The sequence below is a fragment of the Rousettus aegyptiacus genome, unplaced genomic scaffold (genome assembly GCF_014176215.1).
Source record: "Rousettus aegyptiacus isolate mRouAeg1 unplaced genomic scaffold, mRouAeg1.p scaffold_m13_p_3, whole genome shotgun sequence".
NCBI lineage: Eukaryota > Metazoa > Chordata > Mammalia > Chiroptera > Pteropodidae > Rousettus > Rousettus aegyptiacus.
This window is the reverse complement of record NW_023416306.1, coordinates 10007091-10032478: the sequence shown is the minus strand read 5'-3', so window position 1 is coordinate 10032478 and position 25388 is coordinate 10007091. Positions and strand designations below refer to the sequence as shown.

General features: G+C 37.5%; 2 protein-coding genes and 1 pseudogene across 2 annotated transcripts; all 3 read left to right on the top strand.

Moving 5' to 3' along the window:
- Positions 1-4222: 4222 nt before the first annotated feature.
- LOC107506621 (olfactory receptor 1G1-like) lies at positions 4223-5164 on the top strand. The gene has a single exon (XM_016137350.2). The coding sequence runs from the start codon at positions 4223-4225 to the stop codon at positions 5162-5164; it is 942 nt and encodes a 313-aa protein (XP_015992836.2).
- A 3930-nt stretch (positions 5165-9094) lies between these two features.
- LOC118601369 lies at positions 9095-9213 on the top strand (annotated as a pseudogene).
- A 5840-nt stretch (positions 9214-15053) lies between these two features.
- On the top strand, positions 15054-15986 carry LOC107506620 (olfactory receptor 1G1-like). Its single transcript, XM_016137348.2, has one exon. It carries the CDS (start codon positions 15144-15146, stop codon positions 15984-15986), a length of 843 nt encoding a protein of 280 aa, XP_015992834.2. The 5' UTR covers positions 15054-15143.
- Positions 15987-25388: the final 9402 nt, after the last annotated feature.

Below are 25388 nucleotides of genomic sequence, written 5' to 3'. Positions count from 1 at the left end.
TACACCAGCACACTAGAAGAATGCTGATGAGTGCAGCAATTCTAAATGGAATAAAATGATGTTTGGGCTTTATTGATTGTGATTTTGCTCTCTCACCTATGAAGATCATCTAACTTGATAAAAAAGAAATAGAGAACGAAATTCCAATTCTCTAGGTATTTCTGCTGAAATAATAAAGCTTGGACTATCATTAAAATAATAATAATAAAACAAAGAAATGATAAATGATTGTTATTTTGCAGATATTCTCTTCAGGAGATGGAGGACTAAAATATTTCCCCAATTTGCATGCAGAAAATTTTTGAAAGAAGAAATGAACAATGGGAAAGTCCAGGCAATTTATTCAAATGTCATTTTTTTTCCACTTTTAATAAAAAGAAGAGTTCTACTTAAGAGAATAAACAAATTTAGGGAAAAGTGTCAAAAACTTGGCAACAAACAAATGTCCTTCAACATGAGAATGAATAAATACATTATAGTACAAAAACTACAATGTAATATAAGTCTGCAATCCCTAGCTGCAATCTTAAAATCCAAAAATCAATAAAAACTACTTTGTAGAGTTTCAGCAAACTTACTCTGTAGCACAATCTGACACAGATTGACATGTAGCTACTTAAAACTATGTTTATCACACCTGGTATGAATATTCATACATTTACTTGCCAAAATATTAGTATTTGATAACAACATGTAGTATTAGAACCTACTGGTGATGTCACATAAATAATGATACATGCACAGTAATATTTTCTAAAATAGGAAAATTCTAAATTCTAAAATGTAAAGCCTAAAAATGTAAAGTAGGACAGTATGAGTGTATACTATATGAAAATGTAAAAGAATGGCATGTGGCTACAAGTGTCAACCTGAATGAATGTCTAAAACATAATATTGGATGAAAGAAATTAAATTATTCCATTCAGGTAAAAAAAAACAGTCAAAAATAAACAATATGTGGTTTACGCATATGTGCATAGCTGGTAAAACCATGAAAAAATTGTTCTTTGTGTTTTATATACTCTTTTTTATGTGCTGTTTCACAATTTTTAAAAAAATTGAATGAATTTTGCATGCACAAGCCCCTATTACTTCTACAGATTTTTGTAGACCAGCCATATCTTTACTCTCTCAAGTCACAGGAAACAAGTCTGCTCACTTTGTCTACATAGGGAACTGTAGGAATTAGAAGACTGATTGGGTGGCCCGTCCTACACCAAATCTGTTTGATTCATTTAAACTATTGACTGGCTGGGAAATTGTAGGCTTTCTTTATGGAGACTGGAATCTGATTGGAGTGTATGAACTCCATGGCAGGTTAGGGTAGGGGGAGATGGAGCCCACCACTCCCAGGCCCAAGGGACTAGTACCAGGAATTCTAGACCTGGTCACTCTGAAACACAAGTATTCCTGACACTGATGGAACTCAGGATCAAAGGTCCAGAGGGGACAGTCGCCAGGTTGGACACCCGCCCATCTTGGCTCTATCTAATAGGTCTGGGATTGGGCCACAGGAGACACTGCCTGTGAAAAGCCCACAGCTCTTCCCGGCCCCTGTGCCTGAGCACAGGGTGCTCCAGTCCCGAGTCTTCAGTCTGTGCTGCTGTTACAGGGAGGAAGGAAACTGAGATTCTAGCAAGTCCTCTTGCAGAGAAGTAGGGAAGGCAAACAAACAGAGGAGGCAGAGCGAGAGCCTGGTGATGGTCACGGGATGTGAGGATGGTCAGACTTTCCAGGTAAGACCTCAGGGGTGGACATGGGAGATACTGCTCTCTCACTCACGCTCACTCATGTTCTCTCTCTCTCTCTCTCTCTCTCTCTCTCTCTCTCTCTCTCTCTCTCTCTCTCTCCCTCTCTTTCTCTCTCTCTCTCTCTCACACACATGCACACACACACACACAACACACACACACGCGCACACACACACACAAACACACACACTTTTATTGCTTCTTCCTTTCCTGCCCCTTCCTCATTCTCAGGCAAATACAACTTGGCTCTTATCTACCATGTTGAGGGCCTTGATTTCATATTCACAAACTCCCTGGAAGTCTAGCTTCAAGTCAATGCTGGTCGCCTGACCCCCAAGCCCCTGCAGGTGGCCAATATTAAAACTATGCAACAACAGTGCTCAGGCCCCCGGTGCTTAGCACAGACCATCCACTCTCAGCTTATGCCATCATGAGTGGCTTTCAGAATCATTCTATGCCACCACCCATGGAGAGCGACAATCTCCACAGCAGTTGATGGTTCAGCAAGCCCTGTTCCATGTTTTTAACTTGAGTTTCAGAATTACTTATGGTAGGTCTATTTAGGCTCATTTACCAAGTGAAGTTATGAGAAGTTAAATGAAGGGTGAGCCACGATGGCCCAGCTGAGACTCAAACCTACGCCTGCACACATCAAAGTGTATGTTTTACCCTGGTACTATTAGGTCAGAGCCTTTTCCACTCAAGGATCATGATGATGATATTCATGACAATGGCGCTTACAACTCTATGTATGAAAGTTTCCAGCCTTCAAAGCTCAGCTTCTCACAGATGATGACCAAGACAGTCCAGTTTGCTCAGGACAGAGGGAGTGTCCTGGAATTGGGACATTTGGTTCTGAGAGCAGGAAAGACCTGGGCAAACACGGAGGATTAGTCAGTCACTCAAGGCAGTAGCCTCCTTTTTATTACCTCCATCCAAAGAAACAATACATCAGCAAAAGTGAGTATTTGATAAGCATCTGATAGAACCCAGTTATTGCTCTAGTTCTCTACAGTCCCCATCTAATTTAACCCTCACGAGTGATGACTTAGGCATCGTTCTTATCCTCTTCAGGCAGAAGCAGAAACTGAGGCCAGAAAGGCTGACAAATGTGTTCCGCATTACAGACCACAAGGGGGCTGGTGGACAAACAAAGGTTTGTTTGACCAAGGGGAGTGTGTTTTATCACCACATTGAAGAGCAAGACACTAGCAGAGGCTGACATGGCCTGTGTGTTCATCCTTCCACACCACCCCTTTGCACAAGATACAATCTCTCATTTTGGATTTTATAGCTGGGCCATGAAAAACTCTTAAATGATTCTGACATTTTCATGCTTTTTTTTCAGTCCCATATGGTAGGTTTATGACCAAATCTTACAGATGAAGAAAATGGGACACAGAGGAAATAAATAATTTATTCTAAATATAAAAGGCAATGAGGGTTTAGAGTTGGGAGGTGTGTCCTCTACCAGTTCCTGGTGCATAAGAAACCTAGGTTTCAATTTATCTACTACTACTAGCGATATTAATAACTGCTATCATAATTTATTGAAGGCCTACTCTGTCATAGAGCTTTGAGTTTGATAACCTCACTGATTATCAGCAATAAGCAAGGAAATTTAAACATAATTTAGACTAGAAAACTGAAGCTCAGAGAAGCTAAGAGGATATGTAAGTTGCAGAGGGAAACACAGCCAGAAAGCATTCCCACCTAGGCTACTGGACACCAAAGCCAGAACTCAAAAGGAATGATGATGATGATGATGATGATGATGATGATGATGATGATGATGTAGAAGATGATGATGGGAACTTTTATTTGTAAAGTGCCTTTGAGTGTATGAAGTATTTCATCAACATTAGCTCATTTTAAGGGTCTTCAAAAGAAAGAGAGACAGCTGCTTTTATCACAGCAAGGAAACCTGAGTCCTGGCTATGAACTATAAACATAATTAGTTATCCTTTTTCTACCCCTCAATACCCAACATGCGCGCGTGCAACACACAGACACACACACACACACACACACGCGCGCGCGCGCGCGCGCCAGAGAAAGAGAAACAGAGACAGAGAATTGTGCTTGGTAATTTTCTAGTATGCATATCCCTAAGATGTCTTATCAAATTACACAAGAATATGAAATTGATAGTTTTTCTATTAGATAGGGTGGGGGGGACTACGACTCTGGAAGTTTCTTCCACACTAAATCCAGTTCGGTCTCATCCAGGAGGTCCATAAAACAACTTATTAGACATCAAAAATGCAACGTTCACCCCAACAAGATCTACTATTATCAGTGTCCCTAGATCTCACCTCTATGCATGTTCATAAGCCTGCCACCAAGAGACACCAGTGCATCTCTGTGAACTCTTAAACATATACAGAAAACAAACGAAAGGTTTTGAACGATATAAAATTTGAGAGTCGGCATATATCTAAACAAGATTTGCCTCCAAAATTCCACTTTACATGGGAAGTAGAAACCACACCAGCGTCTCTGACTTCCTGCTCCTGGGCTTCTCTGAGCACCCAGAGCAGCAGCCGCTCCTGTTCGGGCTCTTCCTGGGCATGTACCTGGTCACCGTGTTGGGGAACCTGCTCATCATCCTGGCCATAGGTTCTGACCAGCACCTCCACACGCCCATGTACTTTTTCCTGGCCAACTTGTCCTTTGTTGATACCTGTTTCTCTTGCACCATTGTCCCCAACCTGCTAGTGAACATTCATACAAAGCACCACACCATCTCCCACACTGGGTGCCTCATGCAGATGTATTTCTTCATGGCATTGACCATTCTGGATGACTTCCTGCTGGCTGTGATGGCATATGACCGCTACGTGGCCATCTGTCTTCCTCTACACTACACCATGATCATGTGTCCTCAACGCTGCTGGCTGCTGGTCGCTGTACCCTGGCTCTGTTCCCACCTCCTGGCCTTCTCACTCACTCTCCTGATGTCTCAATTCTCTTTCTGTGCCTCCCATTCCATCCCACACTTCTTCTGTGATATACCCCCACTCCTCAAACTTGCCTGCTCAGACACCCGTATCTTTCAGGTCACGATGTTAACTGAAGCTGTTCCCTCAGGCATGATTCCTCTCACCTGTGTGGTAGTGTCATATGCCCACATCATCCATACCATCCTCAGGGTTCCCTCTGCAGGGGGGAAGCACAAAGTCTTCTCGACCTGTGGCTCTCACCTGTCAGTGGTCACTCTCTTCTATGGGACACTCTTTCTGGTGTATTTCCAGCCTTCATCTTCCTACTCTGCGGACACTGGAATGGTTGTATCTGTGATATATACGATGGTGACCCCCATGCTGAACCCCTTTATCTACAGTCTGAGGAACAGGGACATGAAGGGGGCTCTGTGGAGACTCTTTGGCTGGGGAAAATACTCTACTCAGTAAAGAGTTTTTTCCTGGCCTGGACACTCGGGCTCTTTGAAATGTCTTCCCCGTGGACTCTCCTTTGTAATTCTGAAAACCCAGACTTAAGGCAGAATAAATGCTAGGCAGAATAAATGGGACAAAATCTCACAACAAGGATTAGATTTAAGACTCGGACACGGAGGGATTAAGAGTTATTGGACAAACCCTTGATTCTTTTGTTCCTAAACTCTGATTTATTTTATTTTTCCCCATTACAGAACAAGACATGCTCATTATAGTAAATTTGTAAAATATAAACAAATAGGAAAGAAATACTATCCCTATATTTAAAGGAAACCACTGATAATATTTAAATAATTTCCAGGATATCATTTTTTTTCAATTTTATTAAATTTATTTGGGTTGCACTGGTTAATAAAATTATATAGGATTCAAGCATATGATTTTATAACACATCGTCTGTATACTGCATTGTATGTTTTCCACTAAAAGTCAACGCTGTCATTTTCTAATGGGTTCTTGACTTTTACTTTGTTGAGAAAATACTGGAGGTACAATTACATACTTTTCTGTTTAATTTTCTAACATGAGTTATCTTCCTAAACATTTGGCTCCGAGATTACATCACAAGGAAGGTCATTTAACATTTCAATATTGTTGAAAAATTAGGAAATTTCTAAGCTTTCACTATTACAAATAACAATGCAAAGAAAATACTTGAAAAGAAATGTTTATATTTATAGTCTGTCACTTTTAATATCTTCAGAAATAGAATATCTAAGCAGAACATTTTTAGAGTTCTTTATCCATGCTGCTAAAATGCCTAAACGAGTGCCCTTTTGTCTACATCCTCTTAATATTTTGATGTTCACATTTTCGCCTTAATTATAACTAATGTGATAGTCAAAATGGATTTTCCTTGCTTTCATTTATTTGATTATTGGTGAGGGGACAAGTCTCCAGAGTCTGTTAACCAATTTTAAAATTCTCTTATTGTTTATTCATGTCATCTGTGTATAACCTACTGAAAATTTTGTTTCGAATTGTATAAGCTTTTTTATATTAAAGTTATTATCATATCTTTGTCTCCTTTCTCTTTGCAATATTCCTAGTTCATTATTTTTCTTAACCTGAGATTTTTTTATGTAAGAAAATTTTAATTTTGCTTATTATCACATCAAGACACCTTCTTCTTTGTTGCCTCCTTTGCTGGAGTTATAATGTAAAGCTCCTTCTCTTTGCACAATTTATGCAAATAGTCAATCTTTTCTTTCATTTTCTTGTTGAATACAATTATTTAATGTAACCATATACCACTTTAGAATGAAATACATAGTTAAAGTGGTTCTCTCTCAACACAGCTTTCTCACTTTGTGATTTCTCTTCATTTTGTGTTATATAATTATTAACAAATATAAATGCAAACTGCCTCTGAAGAAAGATTCTGGGGTGCTAGTCATGCTTGGTTTCATGATCTGGGTACTAATGAAGTGAATGTGTTCACTTTGAGACAATTCATTACACTATACACGTATGGTTTTGTGCATCTTCTATATACGTCAATAAATGTTTCTTCAATAAAATGTGTATTCAACAAATATAAAAATACAGAAATGCTGAAATAGAGTTGAATATCATATACCATAAAAATATTGGCATAGCTCCATTATTAACAAATAGATTTTAAGACAAAAAAAAAAAAAACATTACTACTGATATAAATGTCCATGATATAAGAATGAAATCTTTCGTTCACCAGGAAAATGTAATAATTCTACAATTTTTCAGGAATGAAAAAGTTACAGATATACATAAAGATATATATTAAACAAAAAGAACTGAAAAAAGCTACTCTTGGTGAGAGATTTCAACATTCTTTTCATGGCAATTGATAAAATAGATTTTGAAAATCCAGAAGATACGGAACGTCTGAAGGGCACAATTAACATTATTAACTTAATAGATATATAAAGAACATTACATACAACACTTGCAGAGAGCATAGCCTTTGCAAGATTTCAAGGAAAATATGCAAAACTTGCTCATTAACTAAGCTGTAAAGCAAACCTCAACAGATGTCAAGGGCTGAATTCATACAGACCACATGCAATTTAGCTACCAATGATAACAAATTTATAACAAGAAATCCTCACAATTTGGGAACTGGGAAACTCAGCTAGGAATAATTCAGGAATTAACAAAGAAATAACAGCTATTAGAAAATATTTTATGTGAAAAAAAGGCAATATAAAACATTATTTATAGGAAATTACAGGATTTATAACCTTACGTGAAAATGTTAGAGAGCGCTGGATTCTAACCACTAGGCTACCAGGGAGGCGATAAAGAAGTACAAATTAGTAGTCGATAGATGGTCACAGGGATAGAGAGTACGACATAGGGAATGTAGTCAGCAGTAATGTAATGGCTATGTGGAGAGCCGGAGGAGAGAAGGAGCAATTAGAGGTATCGTTTTATAAACTACATAAATGCCTAATCAATGTACTGTATAGGTGAAATGAATAAAATAATAATAATAATAATAATAATAATAATAAAGAAAACAAAATAAAATAAAATAATAAATCTTATACACATTAACGATGTCATAGTGGTTAATTAGGCAACATGGTAACCACCTATTATAACTGACAAATGGCTATCAATACTATTATTTTGACATAGCCAAAGTTTATAGATTTTTTAAATGATCTCACTCCTATAAATACTATACTAAATATTCTTATAAACAATAAAAAAGAAAAGGTTTGAAAAAAAGGCTACAAAGCAATAAGTAAAAACCCATCTTATTAAGTATTAAAAAACAGCAAAATCAACTCAAAAGGAAAAATAAATTAGGCAAGAGAAAATCAACAAAATAGAATAAAATGCATGAAAATAAATGTTTTAAAGATAAATGTTTTTAAAAGATAATATATTATATATATAGAAAACCCTAAAGACATGACCAGGAAAAAAAAAGAACTGCTAGAATAAACGAATTCAGTAAAGTTGCAGGCTAGCTACAAAATCAATATACAAAAATCTGCTGCATTTCTGTACTTGACTTTAAGACCTGAAACCAAAACACTACTCGAAAAACACAGCAGAGGTAAACTCTTTGATATCGGTCTTCACAGTGATTTTTTGGACCTGACACTAAAAGCAATGGCAACAAAAGCAAAAATAAACAAGTGAGATTCCATCAAACAAAAAAGCTTCTACACAGCAAAAAGACATTGACAAAATGAAGACAAGGGGGTCAAATATAAGGTGACGGAAGGAGACTCCACTTTGGATGGTGAGCACACAATGCAATATACAGACGGTATTTTACAGAAATGTATGTTGATACCCACATTATGCTATTAACCAATGTCACCCCAATAAATTTAATTTTTAAAACAGAAAGGGTAACTTACAAAATGGGAAAAAATATTTGCGAATCTTATATACGACAAGGGGTTAATAAAAAATACATATATATTGAACTCATACAACTCAATAGCAAAAAACAAACAATCTCATTTGAAAATGGGCAGAGAATATGAATAGATATTTTTCTAAAGAAGGTATACAGATGGCCAACAGCTACATGAAAAGATGCTCGACATCAGTAATCATCAGGGAAATGCAAATCAAAATCACAATGAGATAGCGCCTCACATCTGTTAAAACAACTATTACCAAAAAGGCAAGAAATAACACGTTTTGATGAGGATGTAGAGAAAAGAGAATGCTTGTACGTTGTTGATGTGAATGTAAATTGGTGCAGACACTATAGAAAACATGGACATTAATCAAAAAATTAAAAATAGAACAACCATGTGATCCAGAAATTCCATTTCTGGGTAAATACCTGAAGAAAATGGGAACACTAATTAGAAAACATATATACAACCTCATGTTCATTGCAGCATTATTTATAACGGCCAAGATATGGAAAGAGTCTACAGCCATGGCACCCTGAACAAGCCCAATCCCATCTAATCTTGGAAGCTAAGCAGGGTCAGGCCTGGTTAGTACTTGGATGGGAGACTGCCTAGGAAGACCAGGTGCTGTAGGTATAAAAAATAAAAATATAAGGAACTGTAACTGACAAGCTCCTTGCAATCTGCGAGGTCAACCAAGGTTTGCCTCGCCAAAAAAAAAAAAAAAAAAAAAAATAAGATATGGAAAGAGCCTAAGTGTCCATCAACAAATGAATGGATAAAGAAAATATGGTGTGTGTGTGTGTGTGTGTGTGCGTGCGCGCATATATATATAATATATATGGAATATTATTCAGCTGTGAACCAAAAAATGAAATTTTGCCATTTGCAGCAATATGGATAAAGCTTGAGGGTCTTATGCTTTAATTAAGATGTCAGACGAGAAAAACATACTGTATGATACACTTATACGTGGAATCTAACAACAAAACCAAACATAAACAAAACAAAAATAGGGAGCTCATAATAAAGAGAAGAGACTGGTAATTGCCAGAAGCAGAGTTTGGGGTGGGCAAGATGGGTAAAGGGAGTCCAATGCACAATTTCAGTTAGAAAATAAATAAGTCATGGGTATGTAATGCACAGCATGGTGACTATTATTACTAATATTGAATTGCAAATTTGAAAGTTGTTAAGGAGGTGAATCTTAAAAGTCCTCATCACAAGAAAAACAATTGGAGCTACATATGGATGATGGACTTATTGTGGTGATCATTTCAAAGTACATACAAAATATCAAATCATTACATCACATACCCCAAACTAATATATTTTATGTCAATCATAGTTCAATTTTAAAAATCAGTCTAAGTAAATCACCATTTTTATAGAACCAAAGGACCAAAACCATATGATGCAAAGATAGGAACTCAATAAATGCAAGAAAAAAACATTTGATATAAAACATCCACTCATTAGGAAGTCCTCTTAGCAAAACAGGAATAGAAGAAACATTTTTAAATCAAATTTATGAGCGTGACTTTGGTTAATAAAATTATACAGGTTTCAAGTGCACAATTCAAGAATATGTCACTTGTATATTGTGTTGTGTGTTCACCACCAAGGTCAAATCTCTTTCTGTCACCATATATTTGGCTCCCTTTACTCCTCTACCACCACCCTCCCCGCTTTTTCTCTGGTAACCACTAAACTGTTGTCTATGTCCATGTTTGTTTGTCTTGTTTGTTTATTGCTTTTGTTGTAATTCCCACATACGTGTGAAATCATATGGTTCTCAACTTTTGCTGTCTGATTTATTTACCTTAGCATGATTATCTTGAGGTTCATCCATGCTGTCAAAAGCAGCAGTATTTAATCTTTTCTTTTGGTTGAGTAATATCTTTTCTAAGTTAAAATCTACTTTTTATTTATTAGTAAATTTTAAAATTTTATCATATTTATTGGGGTAATACTGGTAAACACATTACATGAGTTTCAGGTCTATGGCTTTATAATGACATCTGGTATACTTTAACATTTGTTCACTTCCCAAAAGTCTAGAAGAAATTTTTAATTTGAAAAAAGTTACCCTTTTTTTTTCAAAAGTAAAGCATATATGATAACTAAGTATAACACACTTAAATTTTTTCTGTCCAAATGAGGAACAAGACAAAACACCAAGTCTCACCATAACTACCTCACATGTACTTGAGGTCACATCCAGTGCAGTAAGGTAAAAAAAATAAATAAATAATAGAAATTCTCTAAAGGAAGACACAAAGCTGCATTTACACACAGACAACATTTTCATAAAATTGCAATTCAAGAGACTATAGATGAACAATTTAAATGAATAATTATTGGGACAAGTTCTTGAGTCTTTGGTTCTTAACTCTACTTTATTTCATTTTTCTCTATTACAGAACAGAATTTCCATTTTAGAAAATTTTTATCTTTTTAAAAATTAAATTTATTGAAGTAAAATTGGTTAATTATATAGGTTTCAAGTGTACTGTTCAATAATACATCATCTGTGAATTGCATTTTCTGCTCACCAAAGTCAAATCTCCTATCATTATATATTTGATACACTTTAACCCCATCTACCAACATCTTTCCTTCTGATAACCAGTTAACTGTTCTGTGTCTATGAGTTTGTTTGTTTGCCTTGTTTGTTTGTGTTCCACATAAGTGAAACCATATGGTTGTTTAATTTTTTTTGTCTGACTTTTTCTCTTAGAATGATTATCTCAAGATCCATTCATGTTGTCACAAATCACCATATTTCATCTTTCTTATGACTAATATTTCAATGCTGTATATGCATGCATACCACATCTTTTCAGTTTCTGAAATAAACACAACTAAGACTACTACATAACACCAAAATATCTACCTATGTTTGTAACATACAAAAGCAATGACAAAAATATATATTATTTAAGTGAACTCATACAGCAGGAATACATGATCTGAATTTATATGAGGTTATTAAATAATCTGTTAGTGGGATTTAGTGTAAATAGTCACTCATTCTGTTGTGGAAATACTATGTAGTAGATTATGGATTTCTCCCCCAAAATGGTGGATAATAATACATAAAATACATATAATCCCAAACCAATAGTTCTGAAATCTGAAATTAGGAAGGCAACAAGTATTTATAATGAGGGCTGTGGCCTGCACGAGACAACAGTGAACATGAATGCCCTTCAGCTACATGCATTCATATGAATAAATATAAAAACATAATGTTGGGCACATAAGTTATTTACATAAAACTACAAAAAAGAATATAATTTTATTCACAGATAAAACCAAAAAGGGGCAAATCCACAGAACGCGGTACACAGTTTAGACACATATGCATGTTGGTTTGCTAACTGACCCAGTTAGACAGAGGGCCGGAGGAGAATGAAGAGCATCAGTCTTCTCCAGATTGGTAGGTGGCAGGTTTAACAAGCAAGGGAACTTTACTTAACTGGCTTCTCTCAGGCACCTAAGACCAGTAGGTTCTCCCACCTGCCCACCAGAATCTTCAAGTTTACATAGAGGCTTTAACTGGGTTCAGTCACATATAGGGTCCAGATGGTCTCAACACCACGGGCATTAATTTTATTATTATTTATTAAACAGTACATATATGTTTTATACATCTTTTGTACGTAAGATTCATTTACAATAAAGAAAACTAAATTCAGAGATCCACCCTGGGCCCTATGTAGAATCTACATACTAATCGTATCTCTGTTCTCTGTTTCACAGAATATAAGAATGTTGCCTCTTCTACGTGACATTAAAGGCAATGATTATGCTGCTGATCTATTTTACCTTTATCTTCTACTTATTATTTTCTGGAACATACTGTGTTTCATTCTAAAAGACTGAGTTCTAATTAGAAAGTGTGGATTCCATGAGATAGATGGGCCTTATTCAGGGTTAGGTTGGGAGGGTGGATCCAAGCTGCACTCACACAAGGGAAAAACTAGTTTTCTCTGGCTCCTGGCCCTGACTATTCTGGAACTCAGGGGGCCAAGCCTAGAGGGGACAGCTGTAAGTTTGGAAAATTGCCCCATCTTATCTCTAACTAGGAGGTCTGGGAATGGCTCCCAGGAGACACTCCCAGTAAAAAGTCAGAGCTCCTCCTGGCTCCTGTTCCTAAGCTACCACTAAAGACCCAAGTCCTCAGTCTCTGCTCTTCCCACAGACGAGGAAGGGCTCTAAGACTCCGGCCATGACTTCTTGGGCAGACAATGTGACAGCAAATCCAATCTCTCTCTTGGAGGTGTCACAGATGGAAACTGGCCAGTATCTCCAGGTAAAAACTGAGGCATGGGGATGGGGAGAGAGCAGAATTTACCAAAGGCTCACCTGTGCACACACATGGGCACACACACACTGCCTATGGAAAACACACACGCAACCCATTGAGTTTCTTCTCCCTTTTTCCTTTTCCCTTTTCATTCCTACATCTCTATCTGCCCATCATTTTCTGGCTCTTCTGTTCACCATAAGGGGCATCTAATTCTGGGGTTTATCACACCCATAATGGTGAGACTTACGGTATACTGGAGAATGGGTTTCAAACAACCTTCCCCAAAGTCCATCAGTAACAGGGCAGAGCACCCGTGTGCTAACAAAGCATAAATCTCTCAGTCCCCGCAGGCAGGCGTGGTTCTCAATTCACTCTCAAGCGTCAAACCAGGTACTCACCAGTAATTAACCCCTCTACATCCACTTAAACTTTACTAACCTCGGTCACATCCTTTCTTTTCTCAGAACTCGAGCCATCGAATAACTTCTAAGACAGACTTATTTATTCCCATTATACAATTAATAATTGGGGGCTCTGAGGAATTAAGCTATTGGACCATGTTAACCCTTGGTTTCCAGATGCCAAAACAAATGCTTTGCCATTGACAGTTCTTAGTAGAGTTATAATCCTTCAAAGGTGGTGCTGCTGCTGATGATGATGATGACGACGACAACTTCTATACTGACATCTCACAATTAACAAGCCCAACCTACAAGCAGGGACTAGGACACAACAACAATGCACAATCGCTTTCTAAAAACAGCCAAAATAATAACAGATCATATTATTGACACTTAGCACGTGCCAGCTGAGTCTATATATTATACAATCATCTTCTAATCTAATTTAAACCTACCTATCCATTTTATTCCATTTAAGCAGGTATAGAAACAAAAGGCAAAAAAAGTTGAGTGACATTCTCAAGGTCAAGAGTAAGAGTGGGAGAATTCTGTCAGACTCCAGAGAGTGTATTATCTTTTTAATCATGACACTAAATAAAGGTGACATTAGCACATGCTGCCAGTGACAGTTCCCTGCATTTATTCCTCCACACCATCAAACAGGAACACTGAGATTTCTCATCTAGATTGCACATCATGGTTCATGAACACCTTCAACTGACTCCAGCATTTGGTCTCTTCAACAAGCCCATCAGGTAGGGTTGTTATCGATATGTGATAGATAATAAAGGAAGAGTCGGAGGGAGTAAACTGTTTCCAAGATTAAAAGACATGTAAGGAACAGAGCTGTAAGCAGGTCGTCTGATACTTTTCCACAACACTGTGTCCCTGGGTCACATTTCATCAACTACTGCTGACCATGATAATTACAGCACTCCTTCTGATAGCACTGGGCACCCATATTTTTTTTATCATCACTTCAATGACTCTATGAAGGAGTCACACATGTTTACAAACTAGCAAATGTGGATTCAAAGTCAAGTAACGGATCAAGGTCAGACCGAGAATAAGAAACAGTGAGAAAGGATTCTCATCTATACTCCATATTTTCAAAACCCAGACATTAAAACAGAAGATGTTGATGGTGAGACTGACTGATGTTAAATTCAAAATTATGTGCCCTATGATAAAGGTCCTTTCACTTTGTAATGTTCCCACAAACACACTAATGCTCTGGAGGGATCTTCAATGACAAAAGGAGCCAGAGCACCCCCAGCCCACTTAGAGACCCCTAAACCCAAGCTGGCTCCTCTCTGAAGAAACCAATTCTGCTGTCATCTCCCTCAATACACACTCACACACATACACAAAGAGCAAGACCCCAAAATGAGCATGACAATAATATAATGAAATTAACACTAACGTTGTTCTAAAGTTTCTTTAAAAAGGGAATTATATTTAAAGAGGTTCTTTACATGAATGCCACTTCAGTCTCACTTAATCAATCATGTGGGAAACTTGTCACATTTCAGTAATCTAGAACACAAACTGCATATCCATTCTGATGCTTTATATTCATAGTCCGCAGCCCTCAAATGTGTGCACGTGTGCAAACCAGCACTTACAGCTACTAGAGAAGCTCAGTGACCTCTTCCAGGAATCGAGAAAAATAGACCAAAATTCTTGAACTCTGTAATATTTAGAGCCAGTCTTTATTCAAATAAGATCCTTCTCTAACTTCTCTGCCTTCAAAGGACATTAGAAACCACACCAGCGTCTCTGACTTCCTGCTCCTGGGCTTCTCGGAACACCCAGAGCAGCAGCCGCTCCTGTTTGGGCTCTTCCTGGCCATGTACCTGGTGACAGTATGGGGAAACCTGCTCATCATTCTGGCCATAGGTACTGACCACCATCTCCACACTCCCATGTACTTTTTCCTGGCCAACTTGTCCTTCATCGATACCTGCTTCTCCTGCACCATTGTCCCCAAGCTGCTGGTGAACATCCAGACACAGCACCACACCATCTCCCACACTGGGTGCCTCACGCAGATGTATTTCTTCATAGCACTGGCCTTGATAGATGACTTCCTGCTGGCCGTGATGGCATATGACCGCTACGTGGCCATCTGTCTTCCTCTACACTACACCACGATCGTGTGTCCCCAACGCTGTGTATTGCTGGTTAGCGCGTCCTGGCTCTGTTCCCACTTCCTGGCCTTCTCACTCACTCTCCTGATGTCTCGATTCTCTTTCTGTGCCTCCCATTCCATCCCACACTTCTTCTGTGATGTACCCCCACTCCTCAGACTTGCCTGCTCAGACACTCATGCTTTTCAGATCACGATGTTTGCTGAGGCAGCGCTCTCAGGAGTGGTCCCTCTCACCTGTATTCTGGTCTCTTATGCCCACATCATCCACACCATCCTCAGGGTCCCCTCTGCTGGGGGGAAGCACAAAGTCTTCTCTACCTGTGGCTCTCACCTGTCAGTGGTCACTCTCTTCTATGGGACACTCTCGTTGGTGTATTACCAGCCCACATCCTCCTACTCAGCAGATACTGGAATGGTGGCATCTGTGATGTATACAATGGTGACCCCCATGCTGAACCCCTTTATCTACAGCCTGAGAAACAGGGACATGAAGGGGGCTCTGTGGAGACTCTTTGGCTGGGGAAAATACTCTACTCAGTAAAGAGTTATTCCTCAGCCTGGATGCTCAGGCTCTTTGAAATGCCTTCCCTCGGACTTTTTCTGTTGTATTTCTGAAATCCAAATCCAAGTCTGGATGGAGCTCAGCAGCACAAGCAAGTTTAACAAATGAAAATATTGCCCGAGTTCACAGAATTGGAATAGAATCGACTGGCCCAGGACAGAGCTGCAGCCCAGAAGGGGGCATAGCCAGTAATCCCCTACAGGGTGACTTGATTAGGGCATATAGGTGTCCAAACAGATTCAGACCAGAGAGTCGGGGCTACCAAAAAAAAAAAAAAATGACATGCAATAGAACTCAGGTTCTAAAAGGGAGCCCAGTTAGCAGCTCAGTCTGTAATCCACAGGTCCTTCCCAATTAGAAGACGTGATGACAAGACTACGAGAGTCATGGTGTCTGAGTCCCAAGGACCATATCCAAGGCCTGCTTTGGAAGCAACTCACTCATAGTGATTAACACTCACATAAAAAAAAGCTGAACCAGAAAGACACCTTATTGGCTGGAATAAAGGGAGTAAGAATAGTTCCAGTGACTAGAGAGAAAAACAAGATACAGATAGATCAGGGGGCTAGCCCCAAATCTTACAATTGGGATTCAATCTAAAACTGACATTACATGATTATGGGTTATTGGGACAAGTCCTTTATTCTTTGGTTCCCAAACTCTGGTTGTTTTCATTTCTCCTTTCTACAGAACATAATATGCTCAGTACAGTAAATCTGTAAAACATAAACAAATAGGAAAAACCACTTATTATCCCTACAATTAAGGAATATCACCGACAATATTTTATATCATTTATATCAAGATGGCCATTTTCTTTTTTTAATTTTATTAAATTTATATAGATTTATAAAGTGTCCAATTTTATAATACATCACCTCTATATTGCATTGTGTGTTCACCACCCAAAGTCAGGTGTATCATTTTCTAAGGAGTTCATGTTTCTTACTTCATTTAGAAAATACTGGAGGCCCATATATACACTTTTTTGCTTAATCTTATAACATGAGTTATTTTGCTAAACATTTGGCTCTCTGAGATTACATCAGAAGAAAGGTCCATGATTTATAGACCATTTCACCATTGTTGAAGGATTAGGGGATTTCTCTGCTTTCACCAATACAAATAACGATGCACAGAAAATCTCCAAAAAAAAATAATAATAACGTTTATATTCATAGTCTGTTACTTTAATATCTACAAAGTAGATGTCTAAATAGAACATCTTTAGGGCTCTTTATCCATGTTGCCAAAATGCCCAAATGAGAGTGCCCTTTTTCCCTCTTCCTATTTGATGTACACACACACACACACACACACACACGAAAAAAATTAATTAAACAAGAAGTACTGGAAAAATTAACTTCTGGTAGGAGATGTGAACACACTTCTCATAGTAATGGATAACATAAATAGGCTTTGAAAATTCAGTAAAGATATAGAACATTTGAAAGGCACAATTAACATTAATAACTTAACAGACATACATGAAACATTACATTCAATACTTACATAGAACACAGCCTTTGCAATATTTCAAGGAAAATATCTTGAAATCTACTCATCTACTAAGCCATAAAGCAAATCTCAACAAATGTCAAAGAGCTGAATTTGTACAAGCCGCATACAATTACACTAAAAATCATAACAGATTTATAACTAGAATCCCTACAATTTGGAATCGGGAAACTCAGCTAAGAATAATTCAGGAAAAACAGAAGAAAAAATGGTTATTAGAACATGTTTAGAACCAATATAAAACAGTGCTTATAGGAAATAATATATAGGATTTATAATTCTAAATAAAAATGATGGGAACGAAAAGAAAAAGGCTGCACAAAATTAAGGAAGAATCTATCTTGAAAAGCTAAAAAAAGAAATGCAAATATGTAGCTGATAGATAGTCATGGGGAAGGAGAGCATGGCATAGGGAATGTAGTTTGCATTAATATATTGGCAAGGTGGAAAACCAGCAGAGAGAATGAGTAATTAGGGGGATCCTTTTATAAACTGTATAAATGTCTAACCAATGTACTGTGCACTTGAAACTAAAATTTTTTTAATGTGAAAAAAAAGTATAAAAACAACAGCAAAATCAATACAAGGAGGAGAAAATAAAATAAAACAGATGAAAGTGAATCGTTACAAAATAGAATAAAACATATGGTTAAGCAAAAAGATAAATTTTGAAAAGATGATTGACTATTATATATTAAAAAAAGCTAAAATTATTATGGAAAAGAAAATTTGTGATTATATACACAAAACCTTTATATATTACCAAAAAAAACCCCTGCTAGAATAAATGAATTCAATAATGCAACAGTATACAAAATTTATATACAAAAGTCTATAGCATTTTTATAAACTAATAACAAACTACCAGAAAGGGAAATTAAGAAAACAATACCTCTTGCAACTACATCAAAAATAAAAGACTTAAGAATAATTTTGAACAAGAAGGTGATAGATTTGTACATTAAAATCTATAAGACATTAATAAAACAAACTGAAGAAGACACAAATAAATGGAAAGCTATCCTGTGCTCCTGGATTAGAATTAATATTGTTAAAATCTTCATAGCACCCAATGCAATCTGCAGATTCGATACAATCCCTATCAAAATTCCAATGGCATTTTTTCAAAGAAATAGAACAAAAAATCCTAAGCGAGATTGGATTAAACATGGTAGAGTGAGAGCCATCCCCAGATCTTTCCCCTTGAAATAGCAATAAGCTAAACATCTAAAACTCAACAAAAAACGCCCAAACTGCACACCAGCATGTCTGAGCACAGGATCTGAGTCTAAGAGCTCCACAGGTCAGAACCCCAGGTGTCAGGCAGTGGACTGGGACAAACAAAGAATCTGCCTTCACAGTTGTCTGAGCTCCCTGTAGGAAGAAGGGGAGGGGAGAGGTTATGATGACTTTCCTGAACAGTCCTGCCTGGGAGTGCTGTGAGCTCCTTGTGGCCAGCTGGCAACAGTGCCCAGTCATCAGGACAGAAGGCAGAGAAACAAGGATGGCAGAGAAACAATAGTTGAAATTTACCAGCCACAGTTGCAAAACCAATGCTGAGCTGCAGCCCTCAGCTTCCAATCCATAGGGCCCGTCTCCCCACACCCTCTGAGACCCCACATCTGTGGAGCCCCAGGAAAATATGAGCAAACGTCACTGAAACTGTCGCCAGTACTGACAGGAACTGAGACTGAAGGTAGCAAGAGTGATTAAACATCTATAAGGAAAAAAAGAGACATTATTAAGACTTTATATAAAGCAGAGATTCAAGAGGCTTAGATGCCACCTACTGGAAATCAAAAGAAAAACAATTTCTTTGCAACAAGCTAGGGACCATTACATAATAAATCTTCTTTCTGGAAAAAGAAAAAGCAGAACACACTTCAATTAATGCCAAGGTGGAGAAATAGTCCATTAAACAACATGAACAACCACGGTGACAAGGCATCTCAGAAAGAAAGAAAAAAAATCTCTAGAAAATAAGCTTATAGACATAGAAATATGCTACTCAAATGACAGATTTCAGAATAGTACTTCTGAAAAAACTCAGCGAGATCCAAAATGAATCATATCAACAACATCAAGAATTGAAAAAACAACTATTCGAGCAGAATAAGTTATTTAGCAAGGAGACTGAAACCCTCAAAAAGAACCAAATAGACCTTCTGGAGATAAAGAACACACTGCAAGAGTTGAAAAAAGAAATAACAAGCTTGGGAAATAGAGTCGACCAAATGGAGGAAAGGATCAGTGATATCAAAGACAGAAATCTAGAAATAAAACAAAAGGTAGAAGAGAGAAACCGAAGAATGAAATACAATGAAAGAGAAATTCAAGAACTAGCTGATACCATCAGGAGAGGAAACATAAGAATAATGGGCATTATCAAAGGCGAGGAAATGAAGCAGAGATTAGAAAGCATTTTCAGACAAATAATTGATGAGAATGTCCCAAATCTAAGGAATGAGCTGGTGCTTGAAATTCAAGAAGTCAATAGAACACCCAATTATCTCAACCTAAAAAGGCCTTAACCAAGACATATTTTATTAAAATTAGTAAAAAATCAATGACAAAGACAGAATTGTCGGGGCGGCCGGAGAAAAGAAGATGGTAACCTATAAAGGAAAACCCATTAGATTATCATCGAACTTCTCAGCATAAACCTTATGAGCAAGAAAGAAGTGAAATCAAATATTCAAACTATTAAATGAAAGGAACTACCAGCCTAGAATAATGTATCCAACTAAGCTCTCCTTCAGAGATGAAGGAGAAATTAAGACCTTCTAGACATACAAAAATTGAGAGAATTCTCCACTATGAGCCCTGCACTACAGGAAATACCGAAAGTGGTCAGCTCACCTAAAACAAAATGACAAAAATAATAATAATTAGGAGTAAAGTGACTAGCAGGCTGATAAAACCAGAAGAGTGCAACACTTACTAGGAACAGGGCATTATAAGCTTAAAATAAGAAGAGATTTGCTATACCAAGATAGTAATGAATGTTCAGCATAGATAGGGACAAATTAAAACAATGACTAAAAAGGGGAGGATTTGAAGATCCAAATTCACAAAGGAGAATGTTGACAAGCACGCACAGAAGAAAATGGATAATTGTATATATATAAAACTATCCTTTACATATTCACAATGGTAACCACATACCAAAGATTCAAAACTGAAGTATATAACATAAAACAAAAAGGAACAGAAGGAAAACTCATCGAAGCCAACAACAAAAAAAAAGAAAACAGAAACGCAAGGATAAGAAAGCAATGGAAACACCAAACTACCAGAAAGCAAAAGAGAAAATGGCTATAAGAAGACCTCATATTTCAATAATCACCCTAAATGTAAATGGACTGAACTCACCAATATAAAGGCACAGAGTTGTAGATTGGATCAAAAAACTAAACAAACCATATGCTGTCTCCAGGAGACACATCTCAGTTCCAAAGACAAATATAAACTCAAAGTAAAAGGGTGAAAAATGATATTTCAAGCAAATGGCATTCAGAGAAAAGCGGAAGTTGCGGTACTAATATCGGACAAAATAGATTTCAAAATAAAAAAGGTAAAGAAAGATACTGAAGAGTACTTCATAATGATAAAAGGAATCATGCACCAAGAAGACCTAACACTTATTAATATCTATGCTCCCAATCGGAGAGCCCCAAAATATATAAAGCAATCACTAACGGATCTAAAGAGAGAAAAAGACCAGAACGCTATCATAGTAGGGGACCTAAATACCCCACTGTCTGATATGGACAGACCATCCAAACAGAAAATTTAAAAGGAAATACCATCCTTAAATGACACATTAGACCAATTGTTAAAAATAAATTAATTAATAAAATATAAAAAAAAAATTCTAAAATCTGTATGAAACAACAAAAGACTCCAATTAGCCAAAGAAACTTTGAGAAAGAATAAAGCTGAGGTATTCATTGAGCTCGCTGATTGCACAATATTACTATTACTATAGTAATCAAAATAGTATGGTATTGGGATAAAAAAAAAAGCACATCAATAAAACAGAATACAGATTACAGAAATAATCCCATTCATGTATGGTCAATTCATTTATGACAGAAAAAGCCAAGAATATACAGTGAAGAAAAAGCAATTTTTCAATAAATGACATTAAGAAAACTGGACAGCCACATGCAAAAAAATGAAACTGGACCACTATCTCACACTATATACAAAAATGAACTCAAAATGAACTAAAGACATGAATTTAAGACCGGAAACCATAAAAGTCCTAGAAGAAAATATAGGGGGTAAACCCCTTGACATCGGTCTTCACGATGATTTTTTAAATCTGACACTAAAAGCAAAGGCAACAAAAGCAAAAATGAACAAGTGAGACTCCATGAAACTGAAAGCTTCTGCATAGCAAAAAAAAAAAAATCAACTAAATGAAAGGGCAAATGGGTCAAATACGTGGTGACGGAGGGAGGCTAGACTTTGGGCGGAGAGCACACGATGCAATATGTGGAAGTGTACATTCAAAACTTACATAATGTTAATAACCAATGACCAATGTCACCCCAATAAAATTATTAAAGATAAAAAAAATAAAACGATGCTAATAGATATTACAGAAATAAAACTACATAACAGCTATCTAGATACATTTCAGAAAGTAGAATGTTGAACAAAAGAAGCCAAAAACTACACAATGTATGAGTGCATTTACATGAAGTTCAAGAACAGGTAAAATTAAAATTAAGATTACAAAGAAGATAGGGATTGTTCTACCTGGAGAAGAAGATTAAAGTGATGATTAGCTGGATACAAAACAGAGTTTCAGACCAGGTGGAAACGTTTTTCTAAACATAAGTAGTGATACATAGGTGATTGGTTCCCAATAATTTCTTGGATGTATGTTTGTGTTTTGTGCAGTTTTCTGTATGTGTTATGTCTCACTATTTCATTTTTTTTATTATTTTTACTGAATCTATTGGGTGACATTGCTTAATATAATTATATATGTTTCACATACACAATTCAATAATACATGATCTGAATGGCACTGTGTGTTCACCAGCCAGAGTCAAATCTCCTTTCATCATCATATGTTAAATATCCATTACCCTTATCTACCCCACACCTTCCCCACTTTTCCTTTGGTAAGCACCAAACTGTTGTCTGAACTTTTGTTTGTCTTGTTCATTTGTTGATTTCAGTTTAATATCCCACAATTAGTGAAATCATGTGGTTCCCTACTTATTCTGCCTAACTTATTTTGTTTGGCATGATTATCACCAGATCCCATGTTATCACAAATAGCAGTATTTTATCATTTTTATGGCTAAGTAATATTCCATTGTATCTATGAACCATATCTTCATTTTATTTTTTAAATACACACAACTAATACTACTAAATAACACCAGCGCTGGAAAACAGGATCTGAATTTACCTAACGCTATTAACAGTCAATATTAGAGAAACACTGTGAATACTCACTCATTCTATTATGAAAATATTATGTGTGTGATATGGAAATGCTCCCCCAGAAATAGTGGAGGAACCATATACAACATACATATAATCCCAAAAACCAACAGTTCTGAAATCTGAAATTCAGCGGGCAGTAAGAACTCGTGAGGGCTGTGACTTGCACAAGACAGCATAAATGTCCTTCAGGTACATGCATTCACATGAATAAATCTAAAAAAACACAAAGTTGAGCAATAAAATCCATTTACAGACTATAAAAAAAGTATAATTCTATTCACAGAAAAAAAAAAAAACAAAGAGAGGCAAATCCACAGACTGTTCTATACAGTTTAAATATATATGCATGTCAGTTTGCAAATCAGCCGTCTTAGAGAGCCAAGAGGAACTGAAGACCATCAGGCCTCTCCAGATGAGTAGGTGGCAGGTTTAACAAGCAAGGGAACTTACTTAAGATGCTTGCTCAGGAGCAAAAGACCAATAGTTTCTTCCCACCCACATACCAGAACCTTCAAGTAAACACAGAGGCTTTAATGGGGTTCAGTGCCATATATGGACCAGATCTTTTTGACAAGAGAGGGCTCTCTTAAGGCCATCTTCTTGAAAATGGTGGGAACAGAGAGAACTTCCAGTCCGGGGAGGGGGAGGGGAGGGAAGGGAAGGGAGCCTCCGATAAACCAATAACCCGAATCAAGCTCTCAGGACAACCTGCCTTCATGTCCTCCTGGTGACCTCCCACAACAATGTGGCAAAACTACAAAGGAAAAGAAGAAAATGGTGGACAATATTCACCATGGTGTTTCCTCTGAAGGAGGAGAAAGGAATATGTTGAAAACAGTAGCATGTACGGCTTCTAAGCAATCGATCCATATACTATCTAAGCTGTGAGGTGAGAGTTTGGGCAAGTCCAGAGACCACACCCTGGGCCTTATGTAGAGTCTCCATACTATTCATATCTCTGTTCTCTGGGGGTAATAGAAATAAGAATGTTGCCTCTTCTACACGATTTTTGAAGTCAATGATCATGATCTCTGATCTATTTTATCTTTATTTTTTACTTATTTTCTGGGACATACTGTATTTCATTCTTGAGGACTGGGCTCTAATTAGACAGTATGGACTCCATGAGACAGATGGGCCCCATTCAGAGTTAGGCTGGGAGGATGGATCCAAGCCACACTTCATCCAAGGGCATACCCAGGTTGTTCCCATGGATGCCAGCTCTGGTCATTTTGAATAAAACAATCTGGAACTCAGGCGGCCAAGTCTAGAGGGGACAGCTGAGAGTTTGTACAATTGCCCCACCTTGTGTTTAACTAGGAGGTCTGGGAATGGGTCCCAGGAGTCACTGCCCGTGAAAAGTCAGCAGCTCCTCCTGGCTCCTGTGCCTGAGCTACCACTAAAGACCCGAGTCTTCAGTCTCTGCTGTTCCTACAGATGGGGAAGGGCTCTACGACTCCGGCCATGCCTTCTTGGGCAGACAATGTGACAGCAAACTCAGCCTCCCTCTTGGAGGTGTCACAGACGGAGGCTGGCCAGCATCTCCAGGTAAGAACTGAGGCATGGGGATGGGGAGAGAGAGCAGAGTCTACTTAAGGCTCATTTGTGCACACATGTGGGCACACACACACACTGATCATAGAACAAACACACTCACACACATACACATATGCACAGCCCATAGAGATTCTTTTTCCTTTTCTGTTTCTTTTTTACATCCCTATCTGCCAATCAATTCCTGGCGCTTCTGATTGCCATGACAGGCTGGTGTTTATCACATTCTTGATGATCCAGACTAATGGCATTGTGCAGAATGGGCTTAGTAAATTTTCGTTGCACGTAGAGGAGTTAATCAGACCACCTTCCCCAAAGCTCATCAATAACAGGTCACAGCACTTGTGTACTGACAAAGCATAAGTCATTCTCAGTCCCCTTAGACAGACGTAGTTCCCGAAATCACTCTCAAGCATCGTACCAGGTACCCACCAGTAATTAACCCCTCTACATCCACTTAAAGTACTAACCTTGGTCATGGTCTTTTTTTTTTTTTTCTTAAAATTTGAGTCAGCAAGTAACTATTAAGATAGACTTATTTATTCCCATTACACAATTAATAATTGGGCGCCCTGAGGAATAAACTATTGGACCACATTTACACTTGATTTCTAGATGCCAAAACAAATGCTTTGCAATCAAAAATTCTTACTAGAGTTATCATCCTTCAAGGTGGTGATGATGATGATGATAATGAAGATGATGATGACTTTTAGACTGACGTCTCACAATTTACAAGCCCAATCTACAGGCAGTGACCAAGAGGCAATAACAAAGCAACCTACTCTTATTAAAAACAGCAATAACAATAACAGATCATATAATTAGCACTTACTACAT

What these genes read in the sequence shown, in the direction of transcription:
- LOC107506620 (XM_016137348.2), top strand. Translation starts at nt 15,144, where the DNA reads ATGTACCTGGTGACAGTATGGGGAAACCTGCTCATCATTCTGGCCATA.
- LOC107506621 (XM_016137350.2), top strand. Translation starts at nt 4,223, where the DNA reads ATGGGAAGTAGAAACCACACCAGCGTCTCTGACTTCCTGCTCCTGGGC.